Source organism: Zingiber officinale, chromosome 1B (genome assembly GCF_018446385.1).
Source record: "Zingiber officinale cultivar Zhangliang chromosome 1B, Zo_v1.1, whole genome shotgun sequence".
NCBI lineage: Eukaryota > Viridiplantae > Streptophyta > Magnoliopsida > Zingiberales > Zingiberaceae > Zingiber > Zingiber officinale.
In genome coordinates, this window is record NC_055986.1 from 165,745,735 (window position 1) to 165,762,400 (window position 16,666).

Consider the following 16,666-nt stretch of genomic DNA (forward strand, 5'->3'; position numbering starts at 1 on the left):
GACACATTAAACAAAAATTGATTTCACCTAAGATACGATTCTGGATCAGTTTCACTTATAAAAAAATATATGCATTTAAGTTAAATAAATTTTGTTGCTAACCTAAATGCATGAGCCACGTGACAGGTAACCCAGTCAAATGTAGATCAGGTCGGATTGGTCTGATGGAAGATAGACCGTGTTGGTCCAATGTAGGAGATGACCCAAGTCGGCCGTTTAGGTCTCCGAGCTGGGGCCGATCTGAATAGGCTGAGGTGAATAGAGTGGGCCGATTGGGACGGAGTCCGAGTTGCACAAAAGGGTTTCCGCGCTTGAAGTTTCCCTAAATAGCAAGAATTGCCATTGATGCGAGTTTTCACCCCAACTCGCCACCCAGTCATTAAGTAGTTTCATTGGCCAAGATGCGAGTGCCTGACCTTTGTCAAAGTCAAACAAGGCACTAGATCTTTCACAGACTGGTTGACCTACCCAGAACTACAAGACAATGTCGTCGCCCTCGCATCCTGTGTCACGTTTGACATCTGCTATACGACTTTCGGAATAACAAAAATACATGTGCAATTAACAACGTCATGTTACGTGAAACAGGTATTGTTAATTAACTGAAGGTTGTAATAAGCTCAGCTCAAGGACCTCACCTGCATGCGTCAATCCCACCGGCCGTGCCTAAAATTCTATATAATCATGTTCATTTGTCAAACTTTTCTAGTTTATTTAATCATATCGTCTTGTTTATTTAATCACGATCTTCTTCTTCATCATCATCGTGGTTTTGGTTTTTATATTTGCTTTGTCTCCTAATAAAGATTCCCTTCCACCATTAGTGGCCACTTAGAGCAGCTAGCGGAGGTCAACTCAGGCCATGGATCTAATCTCTGCTTCGTCGGATTCCGAGAGTAACGAAGCCGGTGCCCTGTCGCTGGTGCAGTACCTTCCGCTGCTCCGGGCGAGGTCTTCGAGGTCGCCGACTCGGTCGTTGGGTCTGGTGAAGGCTGCCGTCGACGTGGTCCGGTCGCTGTTCCCCAGCATGCAGGCCTTGTTCCTGCCCTCGTGCCGGTGGACCCTGTCGCCGATCGTGCCGGCGCGAGGGCTGGGATACGGGGTCGTCTCTCACGGCGGCCGCGGACGGAGAGGAGTGGTCGCCGGCACTTTCTTCGGACGCCGGAAAGGCCGCGTCAGCTTCGCCGTGCAGGTCGACTCCCGGTCCGAGCCGGTGCTGCTGCTCGAACTGGCCGTGACGACGTGCGACCTGGTCAAGGAGATGGCGTCCGGGACGGTTAGGATTCTCCTGGAATGCGAACGGGCCGCGGCGCCGGACGTCGCCGGAGATCACAAGAAACAAAGCAACCGTGTACCCAAAAAGCAGAGGCCGATATGGGACGAACCGCTGTGGACCATGTACTGCAACGGGCACCGGTGCGGCTACGCCGTGGCTCGCCAGAGCAACGGCTTCGACCTCCACGTGCTGAGCACAGTGCGGGCGGTGTCGGTGGGTGCGGGAGTTCTGCCGTCGCCGCCGGCGGCGACTCCTCTGCTACCCGAACCCGACGCCTCCGAGCCGGAGAAGCCCCCCGGCGGCAAGGCCAGCTACGGGAAGGAGGCGGAATTGGGGGAGGTGGTGTACATGAGAGCCAAGTTTGAGCGAGTTATGGGGAGCAAAGATTCGGAGGCCTTCTACTTGATCAATCCGGACTCAGCGAGGCACGACATTTGCGGCGGCCCTGACCTCTGCATCTTCCTCCTCAGGATGTAGCAGTCGTCGATCTAATGATTGTTAGAGTTTGTCATATGAGTATGTACATATATAATCAAAACAATTTTCTTCTTGTAATTTAATTTGGATCGGCAATGATATGATCGACAGCGTGCCTGATCGCTTCTAAACTCGAATTGGCTGAAAAACATGTTCCTCTGTTTTTTTTTTTGCATAGCACTGTTTACAAATCGATCGTCTTAATTTTTCTCCTGTAGCAAGTTCTTAATTTCCTTACAGTTCCAGTTGTTGCAGCCACGAGTACTCTTCCATGTTCCACGAGTTCTCGTCCCAAATGCTCTGGTCCAGTTCCCACGAATCCAGTGGCCTCCACAGGTCCTCGGAGGGCAGCGGCGGGGAGAGCTCCGGCGACTCTTCGACAGCCACGCTAGACTTCACCGGGGAGGAAAGCCCTGAGCCGGCCTCCGCCGGCCTTCGGTCGTCGCAGGGATTCATCGGAACTGGTCCGCCGCCGCAAGCGGCGGCCACTGCCGTCGAGTTGCCGCCGGCCAAAGCGGCTCGGTGAATTCTCTGGAAGAGATGCGGCATCCACACGTGCCGCACGATTTCCTCGAACTGCTTGCTGTTGGCGTCGCAGTTGAGTAGCTTCGCGTGCTTCTGCACCCTCGTCCTCCAGTAGTTCTTGATCTCGTTGTCGGTCCTGCCCGGCAAGTACTGAGCAATCTTCGACCACCTGAAAAAATATTCACTTTTCCATTTCAATCTAAATGGGAAATCGTACGTTCTAACAAGGTCGATCGATATACCGATCGCGCGCTTACCGGTTCCCCCAACGAGAATGGAGATCGAGGATGAGGAGTTGCTCTTCCGGAGTGATGTTGCCTCGCCGGACGTCGGGCCGGAGATAGTTGAGCCACCGGAGGCGACAGCTCTTCCCTGTTCTTAGCAGCCCTGTTCAAATTACACGAGAGAGAAGAATTCGATCAACTACCAATTCTTAACAAGAGGTTGCGTTCATCCGAAGAATCAATCAATCGTCAATACCTGCAACGCTGGCGAGTGAGTTCCATCGCCCTTCTCCATGGGAAGCGACATTGTTGATCAGAAGAAGGTCCTCCTCCAGAGTCCAAGGCCCCCTTCTAACGTTCATCACCTCACTCTCCATTGACGACTCCCTTCCCCACTGGATATATATCTAAAAGGGATTAGATATTCGAATTGGCTTGGTTTGCAGAAGAGTTGAGGGTTTATATAGAGTGGAAATGACATGTAGGAGTCAAACAGCGTACAAAGCATTTGAACTGAAGTTTGACCATTCTGCCTTCATCTGCTGTCTTACTCGGTTTGACTTTTCAGTCGGCACTGCCCTTCTTGAATCCTACACGCGGGTCTCCATTCCGCGCTAGATCAGATTCATCACTTTAGGATTAATTGACGTAGAATGAGCGCATAAAATTTTACTCTGGGGACGAGGGAGCACTTTACGGCGACGACTACGTAAGAAATTAGAGACGTACAGTAAAAAGGAAGGCACTCGTTTAGTGGCGAGCTTTCTACAGGGTGAATGCAGTTTGGCACAAGATGACGTACGTTGTCCATTTTCCCCTGCAAATTACAAACGACAAATGGCACAAGTGCTTCCAAAACTAAAACAAAAGGCGAACCTTTGGCTTCCATCGAACCATGCGCATCCAAGCTCGCACCACTCGGCACGGTTGCATGATCAACTCCATTAGTGACACTGCACGATTGATTGGACGTGACAGTGCGATGAAGCTCCAAGTGGCCGGTTTATTCACAGCAGCAGTGTGATTGTAAACTTGAACAGTGAAAGTTTGACCTTTTGAGTGGGTCTGCCTCTCCTGCATTCAGTCAGTACTCAGAAATTAGAAAGGTTGAAGAAACATCGTGACCAACGCAGTAAGTCTTCTTCGTATTTCATAAAAAGGGAAAAATCACTGTTCGGCTCAGGGAGTTTCTTTTAAGTACGTAAATTGTAAAACTTAAACTATATGTATTCGCAACAACAACTAATGATAAATAAATCTAGAGAACTTTTTAAAGGCGCTAACATTGTTCAAGTTGACAAACGTCGACGTCAACCTTACTTCCTAATCGTCCCTACTGACGCTCGATCGTTAGCGATTAAGAGAGGTCAACGCCTACGGAGTTAGTCAATATCCGAAGGTCAACGGGGAGCTTATGGTGCCCAATTAGTGCGGCTTACTGTCGTTGGTGGCTTGGTGCTGCGTGTGTGCCCGCGCGCACAACGCTTTTGCGACGCTCGACGAAGCCGACGGATGCTGTATATATCTAGTCCATTGAGCTATCTTTTCATTAATCCTGAAAGAGATTTACTTTAAGAAACCTGACTTCAAAAGGTCAACGAACAGTTTAAAGTTGAGAAAGTGTATGCCGTTTTAAGACGCAGCATAAACGATGGGCGCATGATATATCTGACCTAATTGTCAAAGTTTGACTTTTAGAAATTGATGAATTAAGATTTATCTAACCATATGCCTGACGTATGTATACCTATATGTATCTCTTTTCACGGGCTAATTTAAGGCATAGATCATTAAGACATATGCTTAGGGTCCTAATATTATTGGGCTCATTGATTAAATAATTAAGTAAAGATATTTAAAAAATTAAATTAGTCATTAATAGTAATTAATGATAGTGTACACATTAATAAATATGTTAATCCATTAATGGTATCTTATTAATTAATTCATTATTCATATTTACATATTACATGTATCCTTAATTCCTCATAATTATACTTAATCAAGATTTTATTCTATTTAATTATATATCATATAAAACTAATAAATTTTTTCCTTCTCAATATCTCTAAAAAAAAACCCTAATATCTATAAAACCAATGCTCCATGTCTATTTTTTTCTCCTTATTAATTTTGTATGTTTATATTCTCTAACCAATGTCTTTTTTCTTTTCTCATCAATAATTTTATACGTTTATGCTCTCTCACTGATATTCTCAGAGAACGCTCTTCTATTCCCTCGCTGATAATATTTCGTTCTCACTCTTTATTTTTCTTCCTCGATAATAATATGAATCAAAGATTTTTTTTATCCATACTAAACTAAAATGCTTCATAAAAAAAATTTAGAATTAAAATTAATAAAATTTATTTACGTTCAATGTTTCAAAAAAAAATAAATAATTTAGCAGTGTTAAAAAAAAATAACACTATATAATTAAATTTATTTACGTTCAATGTTTCTAAAAATTAACATAGATTAATTGTTAGAGTTCGATTTCCAGGAATTGACGATTTACACATGTCATTGAGGCCTATGCCTAGGATCCTAATATTATTGGGACCCATTGATTAAATAATTAAGTAAATATATTTAAAAAATAAATTAGTCATTAATATTAATTAATGATAGTGTACACATTAATAAATATGTTAACCTATTAATGTCATCTTATTAATTAATTCATTATTCCTATTTACATATTACAAGTATCCTTAATTTTTCATAATTATACTTAATTAAGATGTTATTCTATTTAATTATATATCTTATAAAACTAATGAACTCTTTTCTTCTTAATATCTCAAAAAAAAATCCTAATATCTATAAAACAATGCTTCATGCCTATTTCTTTTCTCCTAATTAATTTTGTATGTTTATATTCTCTAGCCAGTGTTTTTTTTTCTTTTCTCATCAATAATTTTATACGTTTATGCTAGAACGCTATTCTCCTCCCTGATAACATTTCGTTCTCACTTTTTCTTTTTCTTCCTCGATAATAACATGAATCAAAGATTTTTTTAATCCATAGAACGTAAATTAAAATACTTCATAAAAAAAATTTAGAATCAAAATTAATAAAGTTTTATTTACGTTCAATGTTTCAAAAAGATTAAATAATTTAGCAGTGTTAAAAAAAATATCTAAATATTAGCGAAAAACCTAAATTTTATATAAAAATAAATCCATTTTTTTTCTAAACCGGTCATTCTCAATGACAAATTTAAATGAAAAAAACTTGAGAAAAAAAAATAAAATATATTAAAAGATTTTTTAAATTTATTTTTACCTAGGTCAAAATTTTGAGACAGCCCTATCTTTCCATATTCATGAGCTAGCACTAGGAGAATTATTAACATAGCTGATATACATTTGAGAAAGTGCATGCCTATCTACATCACCACGTTGACGTTTCTCCTCACACACACGGGCCCCCATTTTCAAAAAGAAATTCATAGTAGTGGGCTTTTGAGTCTTTGGGTGGGCAAAGAATCACTCCAATGAAGCCCAATGGAGCCCTGTAAAACAGATTGTTTATGTCTTGATAATTTAATGACGAATAATGAATAGATTAATCGTTTGATCGCTGTAAGCCTGCAACTACTCCATTCGGAGAGGTCGGCAACCGGCGCTGTCTCAGTATTTACCGTTCGATTTCCATCGAGCGGCTGATCCTAATCCAAGTGTTCATGTACGGGCCCGGGAAGACGGTCTTTGGTCGGCGGCTCTATCCTGACGTGGCCGCACGGTCCGCGGACAGGAAGACGAAAAGCGCAGGGAAGGAAGGCGGTGATGCCTTATCTGAGGATCCCGAATCTCGACGCGAGATCTCCGGCTCATAAATCGTCGTGATTCCTGCGGAATCAAGGATTTCTGTCCAAAATCTACTGCCTTTCCATGAATACCCCTATCGTCGCCTATTTATACCGGCCCCAACCCTCCGTCTGTCGTCTCATCGAAAAACACCTGCAAGATTTCGAAAGCTCTGTTTTTGATCCTCACACATGGCGCCGCAGATGGTTTCGACGGTGGTCTCCGGGAAGGGAAAGAAGGAGGAGTCGGTGGCGAGGGCGTACGTGACGTTCCTGGCAGGCGACGGCGACTACGTGAAGGGAGTGGTGGGGCTGGCCAAGGGGCTGAGGAAGGTGGGGTCCGCTTACCCTCTTGTGGTGGCGATGCTTCCCGATGTGCCTGAGAGCCACCGCCGTCTCCTCGCCGCCCAGGGCTGCGTCCTGCGTGAGATCGAGCCGGTGTACCCGCCGGAGAACCAGACGCAGTTCGCCATGGCCTACTACGTCATCAACTACTCCAAGCTTCGAATTTGGGAGGTACCGATCCAATCAATTGGTTATACTCGTCGGTTTGATCAAAACAGAGGATTGATTTTGTTTTATTTTTTTTTGTCGAAGTTCGTGGAGTACGAGAAGATTATGTACCTCGACGCCGATATCCAAGTATACGACAACGTCGACCACCTGTTCGACCTGCCGAACGGCGGCTTCTACGCCGTCATGGACTGCTTCTGCGAGAAGACGTGGAGCCATACGCCGCAGTACCGGATTGGGTACTGCCAACAGTGTCCGGACAGAGTAGCGTGGCCGGCGGCCGAGCTCAGCCCGCCGCCTTCGCTCTACTTCAACGCCGGCATGTTCGTGCACGAGCCCAGCCTTGCCACCGCCGAGTCCCTCATCGCCACCGTCAAGATCACCGCTCCCACCCCCTTCGCCGAGCAGGTACAATAAACTAATTCACTCTGTTTCCCTGATCGAGAGGCTTTTGTTTAATTTTTTTCCTTAAAAATTTGTTTTTTTCCTTTTATATCGTGCAGGATTTCTTGAACATGTTCTTCAAGGACGTCTACCAGCCGATTCCTTTGGTCTACAACCTGGTCATGGCGATGCTGTGGAGGCACCCGGAGAACGTCGAGCTCGAGAAGGTGAAGGTGGTGCACTACTGCGCCGCGGTACGTGTTCTGCATTCGTCTCATCAGGCTCGGTCAATTTTTATGATGAAAAATCAACGGTTATCGTTGGAATCGTTTCAGGGGTCGAAGCCATGGAGGTACACGGGGAAGGAGGCGAACATGGACAGAGAAGACATAAAGATGCTGGTATCCAAGTGGTGGGAGGTGTACAACGACGAGAGCCTCGACTACAAAGTTCCAGCCATCGCCGCCGCGCCGGCGGAGGCTATGGAGACGGAGGAGGTGAAACAGCCGCTGATGTCGGCGGCGCTCTCGAAGGCCGGAAAGGTCAAGGTCATCAAGGCGCCGTCGGCGGCATGAGAACGGCACAATTGGTCCTGCTGTTGATTAATAAATAAATAAATAAAATTAAGCCTAAATATATTAAGAGAACTCTTTGTCTAATATATTATATTTTTAAAAAATAATTGGACAATTTTCTTTTAATAGTTGTGTGAGTATGTGAATTTTTATTATTGAGAGTGTATTTTATCATGATTGTAAGTTAAATGTTAAATAAGTAAAGAAATATATAGTTTTGGTATTTAATAATAGAATTTTTTTTTTCCAAAACAAGCATTAAAATCGAATTAATATCGCACCAAGTCTATGCGTACGTGTCGCTTCGCTGGATTCCGCCGACACCAACGTGGTGCGGCTGGAAGTCCGCCACTCGTCGCGATTGCATGTATTGAATGACGTCGCCGCGATTAAGTTGGACTTTGGCGAATGAGGATGGATTGCTTAAGCAGCGGAGATTAACTTGCGGATTAAGGTTTATACGTGTCTAATTAATCGAGTAATTAATTGGCCAATTAACATCATATTGAAATCGATTGATAAAATGATGAACAGAAAACAAATTAAGCACCATAATTCCTACTATTACATCGAATAAATGTTTTTACTTTCACTCTATACACGCTGTTTTGATCTTCTCTACCATCTCGATGATCAGTAACAGCCGCTCGACTCGATGTCCATGGTGGACCTTGGCACGCCGCGCAGCAGGCAGGCCACCGGCGGTATAGTCAGCGTGCGCGACACCCCGTACACGTTCCAGCAGAAGGGATCGGCGATGATCTCCCCCTGCGCCGGCAGGAGCTCCACCTCCGCCAGCGTGATGTTGGTGCAGGGCACCGCGTCGCTGCACCCGAAGTGCACCGCCGGGCTCCGGCTGTCGTACGACCCCTTGATCCCCTCGTACGCGACGTCGGAGACGAAGACCGCCGACGTCTGGTTCCGGCACGCTCCTCCTCCGAGGCAGTAGTACTGGTTGATGATGATGGGGTTCCTCACCGCCTCCATGAGAACGTTGACGAAGCTGACGGAGGAGACGGATCCCGACCCGCCTTGCCACGTCTTGATCCGGAGACCGTTGTCGGAGTGCTTAATCACGCAGTCTTTCACCGTTATATTCCTCACGCATGCTCTGCTGCTCTGCTTTCCTAGGCTTCCGATGCTTATGCCATGGCTCGGCCCGCACGTTATGTTTCTGATGTGTATGTTGCTGCTTCCTGCTCCGATCGACACGCAGTCATCGCCTGCAAATGTGTATTTCACATGAGTCCATTCGATCGATCAACAGATCGATCACCAATTCCAGAATATCCTCAGCACTAATTAATTACCGCTGGAGATCACGGAATTGCGTAAGTTCACGTCGACGCTGTTCTCGACGTGAATGCCGTCGGTGTTGGGGCTCAGCGCCGGCGATCGGATCGATACGGAGTCGACGGTGACGTTCCGGCAGTTGTCGAACCGGAAATGGAACTGGGGGCTGTTCCTGACTCTGATCCCATGCACTTTAATATTCGAGCTCATGAAGAATCGAAAAACCTGAATCAAAAAAGAGTAGTCACTGTATCAGATTATTGGTGGTGTTAGTTGATCTTTTCAGTGAGTGTAGAGCTCACGACGGGACTATCGCAAGGTCCGGGCATCGTGGTGTGGTTTTTTCCCTGAGAAATCGAGTTAATCGAGATGGTTAGTGGAGTGATTAAGTAGAGTTGCGATCGATTTGTAGCGTAGTCGTATTACTCTGTGTGGTTTACAGGGGAGATTCCACCATTTGTGTCCTTTTCCATCGATCAGTCCACCACCTTGCAGTGCCAAGCCATTTGCTCTGTAGAACACCAGCCACTGCCGCCGGCTGTAATGCTGAGGCCACTCGTCCGGTCCATCAGGAGCCATGATCGTTCCATCAACCTTAACACAGCACAATTGAGCAACCGTCGCAGGATCGTTGTTTTGGATAATCGACAATGTACCTGAAGAACGAGGCCGTTTCGACAAGGCCCTGCGAAAATGATCGACCTGATCTTGAAGGAGTAGCCGCGGGGAGCGACGATGACTCCCGGCTCTTCTTCTTCGCAGGCGGAGTCCCACGCGCTCTTGAAAGCTTCGGTGTCGTCGGAAACCCCGTCGCCTACCGCTCCAAACGACATGACGCTGTGAACACCGAGTTTAGTCAGAGGCACCGGTGCCGGAGCAGGAGGCAGAGCGATGGAGGGATTCGCCGGAGGCTTCTTCTTGTGGTAATGAGCTCTTGAATCCACACGAGTGCAGAAGAAAATATAGAAAATGGAAAGAAGCAAAATGAGCTTCTTACTTAGCTCCATTGGCTTCACTTTGAAACCGCTAGTGAACAGTGTTGGTAGAACACTAACTCTTATAGAGCAGTACTTTCGCCATTGATGCCTGATGAAACATTCAATTCGTGGACAAGATCTTAAAGTGAGTAAATAACAACTACAATATCCAGAAGTGATGGGTGGGCTCTAAAACAAAGCATTTGCTCTCTTTAGGTCCTTTTGTCTGGTTGCAGCTTTACGTATGCGACCTTCCCCTCATCTCTAGCAGCAGAAGGAATCTGTGATAAAGCAAACCGCAACAATGGTGGTCTCCTGCATGCTTCACTCAATGGCTTTAACTTAAGCACACTATAAACTCCCTAACCTTCAATTTTAATTCTTGGCCAATCGCAATGCACTTTTAAAGCTGCTTTAGATAGTCTTGCAGTTTCAGCACTAATCCTTAAAGTTTAGCCTTTTAGATTTATATACGCAATTGGCAGCATATTCTAGACGCAGGTTAATTATTGACAGATGATTGTTCTCCAATGATTACATATACAAACATCAAGGAAATAACACGCATGGAGGATTTAAGGACCACCCTCTTTTGATCGAGGTTATTTGTGGTCTTTGCTGCTTGTACATGGTAAAAGCCTAAAAGGCATTCATTTGGAGCCACGCCTGTAGTGACTACTTGCACGCGGCCCTAATGGTATTTGCTATATGCCATATTGGCATCCACAAAAGCTTAAACTGTAAATGCTCTGTTTCTTCTGCGTCTCCAAGCTTCGTCTGTGTAATTCTCTGCTTAAATCGATCGTCTTGTCCGGATCCATCAAAGATTTCAACTAAGTAATAGAAAGAGGAAAAGAAACCCACGTCAAAAGTTAAGCGAGCAGAGACAAGGTGTAGCCAGGCTTGTTCAGGATAAGTTGATCTCCCTGTCCAAAAGCAAGCTAGGAATATCATATGCAAAAGGTGGGGTGGTTTTAAAATCGAATCCTGGTCGACTCAACTAGTCGGTTGAGTCATCATAACAGAGTAAAAGGTGGGTTTATGCGTTGTTGGCTTTGGTCCAAGTAGTGTAATTATACACTACTAAGTTGGTCCATTCCACTATGTATCTTTCTTTTTTATTATTGCAAGATTCTTGAATTATGTTTACGTCTTGTCTGGAATCGCTTTCGGCCAAAGTTTATTGTCTCTGTTTTGATGTTTTGTAGAGCTTTCTAGTAATGGTTTTCTCAGTTAGCAGACTGACGTTTAATTAACATCAAGATGTGCAAACATTCACATTACGCAATGGCAAAATATGTGAGATTAGATTCACATAATGCACACAACTATATATTTGTGAAAGAGTCGTAAATGGCAAAATATAGATGTACCTTTGTTGACGAACCTGATGCATTTAGATCATCAAATCAACCCTGCGAGGACGGTCAAAACATAAATGATGCCTTCAGGCATTCTTACTAGAGTTAGCAAAAAGTCTTTGTGCGCCACCACTTCGCCAAACACCCCGGACTGGTTGGGTTTCAGAAGAACCATCAGCATTTCCGTTCTCTTGTGGTTCAGGAATAGCATCCCTGCGAGAAGGATCAAAAAGTGCAGCTGCTGAACCATCGCCCAGGCGTATCCTATTAAACTTTGATGTCTTCTTGCGTTGCTTACTGCTCCCACCATCAGCCAAATTCTGCTTTGTCATGACCGTAACAGATTGTGGTTCCCTGTCGACACTAGTTTCGATGAAATTCACATCAATTGCGCCAGAGTTGGCGGCTCCTGATGAACGAGGTTGATCCTTAGAAGCGTGGTAGCCATCCTTATGAAGTACCTCTTCTTCTTGAGCCTTCTGATTCAATTGTAACTTCTTTACTGTGTCCAAAAAGTTATCAGATAATGTATTATTAGCCTTACTTTTAGCTCGGGCAGAAGTTTTTCCCTTGCCTTTTCTGCCATCACTAATGCCGGCATTTTCTTGCAGAGTTTTGTTCCGTAAATTCAGATTATAAGCATCAATTAATTCCTTCTGCTTCCGAGCATCGGGACAGAGATGAGCAAGTTCAAGAACAAGATGTGACAGGCCAAATTGCTCAACATAAGAAAGATACTCCAATGTATTGATCAGATCTTGACGATACTCTAATGATATGCTTTTGAATGCACTATATTTATCCTCGTCCATACCTAAGCTAGCTCGAATCTGTTCTACCATGGATTTGTTAACAGCATAAACATCATTTGTGGAAGTATGAGATTGGTTGCTTGAAGTTGATGATTCCTCTCTCTTGACAATAGGAACAACTTGGCTTGAAAAAGTCCCAGAGGTTAGGTTGGGAACTGATGCTGAATGCTTCATCCTATTAGCAGCGTCTGAATTAACAGAAGAACTAGCAGGTGAAGGTGATATAAATAGGTTTTCTCTTGTAGGGGCTCGTGGTTGAGAACTTGAGAAAGTTGATGCTGTGATGCCATGATTTGGAGTGGTCCTCAATTGAGAAGCAGATGGGAACATCTCATGATACTCTAGTGGCCTTGCTGGAGCAGAGTTAATCACAACAGAGTCTCTCTTCCGTTGGAGGCGGGCAGCAAGGGTATTTGTGGACAAACCTTCTGATCCATGAGTAGGCTTAGCCTTATTAGTCACACCAGGTAGAGGAGGAAATGATTCTTCCCCGAGTTTGGCCGGATTTCTGGAACTTTGACTAAGAGCCTGAGCATATCTAGAAGATGGCTCTGGTAGTTCTCTATCAGAAAGAGGAGGGAAGGAGGATTCTTCTAGTATCGGAGTTGTCCTAGTGCTTTGGTTCAAAGGTCCTTCTTGACCTTCATGGACAGTTGAGACCTCTGATGAACCAGTACCTGTATCGACACGCCTCATCCTCCTATTCTCACTGTCTGAATGAGCACCAAAAGAAGAATCCTGAAATCTACCATCAGCATCTGCTGCTGTTTCAAGGCTAGCTTGTATTGCCATAGCCAGCTGATCACCAGAAGAATTTTGGCGGAATCCACGACCTCTTCCTCGGCGCTGCTCTTGTTCATTCCTCCGATACCTGAAGCTTGTTGGTATCTGTGTGAAGAATGTGAATCAGAAGAATACTTCAACAGAATAAACAAAAAAAAACAGTGATGAAGAAAACTGTTTCAGGAGAGAGGAAATCAAGTATAGTTTAATACTCTAAGTGCTGCATTTCGCATTGAACGCGACATGTTCCCCCCATGCTCAAGAGCATTATGCCTCTGCATGGAGATGCATAAAGGTCAGATAATTATCCATGAACTGTCTGCCAAAATGTGATATTGTTTATGAAATTGAAAGAGAAAAAAGACAGGACTGTCTGCAGAATGTCACCTTCATCTCTGCTTCAGTTTGAAAAACAATGAACTTCTTTTCTAAACATGCCTCATTTTCACAGAGGAAATGCTCCTGGCGGAAATGCATCTGTTGTACAACAATAATACTATAGTTAGATAATAGAGCTCTGAACTAGGAAAATGCTACTCTCATAGTCATCAGATGTTATTTTGCACATCTTTTGACAGTGCATATGGAATCCTATATACAATGCAAAAAGGTTTGACTACATAAAAATAAGTCAGGTATGCACTCTTAAGCAAGTCTTTCTGAATACAGACGCAGCAGATTTCTCTAGGATTACATAAAAGTAGAGATTTACTACAAGTCTTTCTGAATACAGCCGCAGCAGATTTCTCTAGGATTACATAAAAGTAGAGATTTACTGCATTACCTCCAAGTCATTATAATCTCTGAAATAATCATATTGTCCTGGATGTTGTCTGCATTTGTCATGACAAGTGAAAAAATGTCATATAAAATTTGGACATAAAGAAGTCATCTGGCATGAGCTAAAACATACCGTTGACATATATGGCAGGTATAGTGTTCTGTTGACATGTGCAGATAAAGTTCATTATCTCCATAGAATCGATTTCTGCAAAACTCGCACATGGGGTGCCCCATAAACCCACCGCGTTCACTCTCAGTGCCATCTACCTCAGAGTCCCCAGTGCTCTTGTGTTGATTTAGTTGTGATCTTGTGTATAGCTTTTGTTCGCAAATAAATACCTGCTTGAAATTACTAAAAAAATTCAGCAAGACATTGATATTATAGATATTCTTGACAATATATAAAAAAAATAAAATCAATTAGTTTGATGAGAAGCTAAAACGAGCCATGCCCTAATTTATTAGTGTCTCCCCCAATAAAGTCATCAACATATCACTAAGGTGAGATCCTAACACAAATTTTTGCAGTAATTAGCTTTGCCAACAACTATCACCATTATGACAAGAATTGTTTAGCCTTGCCTTGATGACATCATCAGAATAATTAGAGGTTGATAATGTCACAATAGGTTTCTAAAGAAAACAGCATGGAAAATACAAAGGCATAAGATATTTTAAACAATCAGGCTATAGTAGCTTCCGCTAACTTGGAAATTCAACCATCGAACCAAAGATGACATACTTTTTTGCCTATTCAACTAGCTAGAATGTCTCTGTTCGGACTGAACCGGCATGTATTAAGTGGTTCTAAATTAATTAGTCAAACAGGTTGGTCTATTCCATCTTTTTGAGCTGGGTGTATCAGTACTGTGAGCATGACTTGGGTGTTTCAGGAAAGAAGAGAGTTAAAAAGAAAAAAGGGAAATGCAACATCTGAAAAAAATAAATACATAAGATAAACAGCAAGTAATATACCATGCAGAAAAAAACCAGTGAAAGAAAGCAAAAGAAAAAGAAGTATTTTAACAGAAGCACTAAGAAAACATGTCCATTATTTGGAATGAGATTCAATGCAGGCATGTAAACAACAAACATGCAAACAAGATATTTAATCTTCTCATGCAGGTTAGGACATTCAGACACAACACTCAGCCATGAAAATAGAACAATTTTTTACGTTTAATGACCTTTCTTCCTTCCAAGCATAGATTGCACATGAATAAGTTGTGCTGATGCCTCAAATGACCATTTAATTGTTCTATGCTCCTAAATCTTGTCCTCCTCTTTGTGCTCTCGCCACCTTGACTCTCAGAATTATTGTCACAGATGCTACAGGAAAGCCGACACATTGCTTTTATCATCTTGTAATGGTCAGCATCGTCAAAGTAAGCTTGCGTGTCTTCATGGTACCAATATTGTCCAGTTTTCCCTTCAGTTGCTCCAGTTAAGAAAACTGAAAAGTCAGCTACCACTCTAGTATAATCTCCAAGAGCCTGTTAATAATGACATTAGCTGATTGAAAAGTAACAATCAAGTAAGAGCCAAATAATTTAAATATACATGTAAGCAATGTATAAAATCACATCCGGTTCCTTGTAGGTAGATAAGAAAGAATCGGAAGACTACAATTTCATATTAATCAATAACGATTCTGACTGTGAACCAACGAAAAACAGATTGGAATATGAACAAAATATGGCAAATCTTACCACTGTATAACAATTACAAAGAAACCTAATTTCGTTGGTAAAATAGAGGAAGGAACATTGGAGATGCCAAAGTTAATGCAAAAGTTCTCTCTCCAAAAACAATTGCTAATTAGACATGGAAAAAACCAATATCACCGAGAAGAGAGAACAAGCGAGAGATGAAACATATTTTGAGGTAATTGCCCGGGTGGGGTACCTTGGTGACAAAGATAATTGGGCACTCGGTCTTGCAGATACAACAACGGCGATCGCCGAGCACGAATCGGAGGCGCACGACACAGGTGGAGCAGACCTCCCGGTGGCCACATGGCCCGTAGGCAACCCACTCGAGGGGATCGGCGCAAACCGCACAGCTATCGTCCATCGGGGCCTGCCAGAGACCGTCAAACACGCGGAAGGAGAGAGCTAGAGATCCGCGTCGAGATCGACAGCGAGGGAGGAGGAGGAGAAGCGCGAGCACGAGGAGCTTTGGGAAGGCGAGCGGCCGACTCTGGTACTTTCCCTTCGAACTGGAGTTTAGGTATCTATTTATTAAATAGAAAAATATATAAAAGGGGCGTAATAAAAATTTCCATAATTTATTCTATTTATCCTCTTAATAATTAATAATTAATAATTAATAATTAATAATTAATAATTAATAATTTTTTTACTCTAGAACAGTCGATAGTTAAGTATTATAATGTATATGTGTTGGTTTTATAATATGAAATTAAGGTCGGTAAACGTAAAAAAATAATCAATTATTGGAGTAGAATTTATTTAAAAAATAATCAATTATCTGGTCTCCACAATTTGGCCAGCTGCTGGCTCAAGGTCGGTAAACCATCAAAGATCGTTTGTCATTTAAGAGGATAAGATCTAATCTTTTTGGGTCGGTGCAAAGGAGATATAGAAACATTTATTCTTAAATGTTTCATCACCAACTTAGTAGAGAGGAAGATCAGAAGTTGATTATCCATGCAATAGGGGAGACTATCTACGGGAGAATATTCAGAGTATTGCTAAAAGATACCAAGACACTTAGGCCACGTATAATTAGAGGAAATATAATTAAATTTATAGTGTAATAAAATTTATAAGGTATGTAATATTTGTTTTTGTTGAAAGAGTTATATATCATACATGGAGTAACGATGGAGAGGGAAAAAATTATAGGAA

The 16,666-nt window shown here is 43.0% G+C and overlaps 5 protein-coding genes across 6 annotated transcripts; 2 read left to right on the forward strand and 3 right to left on the reverse strand.

Moving 5' to 3' along the window:
• The first annotated feature begins 862 nt into the window (after nt 1–862).
• Nucleotides 863–1,753, forward strand: LOC122044444 (protein MIZU-KUSSEI 1-like). The gene has a single exon (XM_042604924.1). The coding sequence runs from the start codon at nt 863–865 to the stop codon at nt 1,751–1,753; it is 891 nt and encodes a 296-aa protein (XP_042460858.1).
• Nucleotides 1,754–1,890: 137 nt separating this feature from the next.
• Nucleotides 1,891–2,933, reverse strand: LOC121989056 (transcription factor MYB78-like). Its single transcript, XM_042542875.1, has 3 exons — nt 2,759–2,933; nt 2,536–2,665; nt 1,891–2,447 (listed from the first exon to the last, which is right to left on the reverse strand). Exons 1-3 carry the CDS (start codon nt 2,877–2,879, stop codon nt 1,988–1,990), a joined length of 711 nt encoding a protein of 236 aa, XP_042398809.1. The 5' UTR covers nt 2,880–2,933; the 3' UTR covers nt 1,891–1,987.
• A 3,536-nt stretch (nt 2,934–6,469) lies between these two features.
• On the forward strand, nt 6,470–7,984 carry LOC121989049 (galactinol synthase 1-like). Its single transcript, XM_042542863.1, has 4 exons — nt 6,470–6,831; nt 6,913–7,236; nt 7,332–7,466; nt 7,548–7,984. Exons 1-4 carry the CDS (start codon nt 6,508–6,510, stop codon nt 7,785–7,787), a joined length of 1,023 nt encoding a protein of 340 aa, XP_042398797.1. The 5' UTR covers nt 6,470–6,507; the 3' UTR covers nt 7,788–7,984.
• Nucleotides 7,985–8,346: 362 nt separating this feature from the next.
• LOC121989041 (polygalacturonase At1g48100-like) lies at nt 8,347–10,493 on the reverse strand. Its single transcript, XM_042542851.1, has 5 exons — nt 9,737–10,493; nt 9,507–9,674; nt 9,383–9,427; nt 9,098–9,305; nt 8,347–9,010 (listed from the first exon to the last, which is right to left on the reverse strand). Exons 1-5 carry the CDS (start codon nt 10,085–10,087, stop codon nt 8,421–8,423), a joined length of 1,362 nt encoding a protein of 453 aa, XP_042398785.1. The 5' UTR covers nt 10,088–10,493; the 3' UTR covers nt 8,347–8,420.
• A 263-nt stretch (nt 10,494–10,756) lies between these two features.
• LOC121989031 (E3 ubiquitin-protein ligase hel2-like) lies at nt 10,757–16,021 on the reverse strand. Of its 2 annotated transcripts, XR_006114153.1 has the most exons (8): nt 15,702–16,021; nt 14,984–15,289; nt 13,927–14,135; nt 13,798–13,846; nt 13,401–13,490; nt 13,226–13,288; nt 11,431–13,118; nt 10,757–10,890 (listed from the first exon to the last, which is right to left on the reverse strand). XR_006114153.1 is itself a non-coding variant. In XM_042542834.1 (7 exons), the coding sequence occupies exons 1-7, from the start codon at nt 15,867–15,869 to the stop codon at nt 11,505–11,507; spliced, it is 2,499 nt and encodes an 832-aa protein (XP_042398768.1). In that variant the 5' UTR covers nt 15,870–16,021; the 3' UTR covers nt 11,324–11,504. The 2 variants fall into 2 exon arrangements, 1 of the variants encoding a protein (XP_042398768.1); XM_042542834.1 differs by lacking the exon at nt 10,757–10,890 and having other exon boundaries at nt 11,324–13,118.
• Between the last annotated feature and the right edge of the window lie 645 nt (nt 16,022–16,666).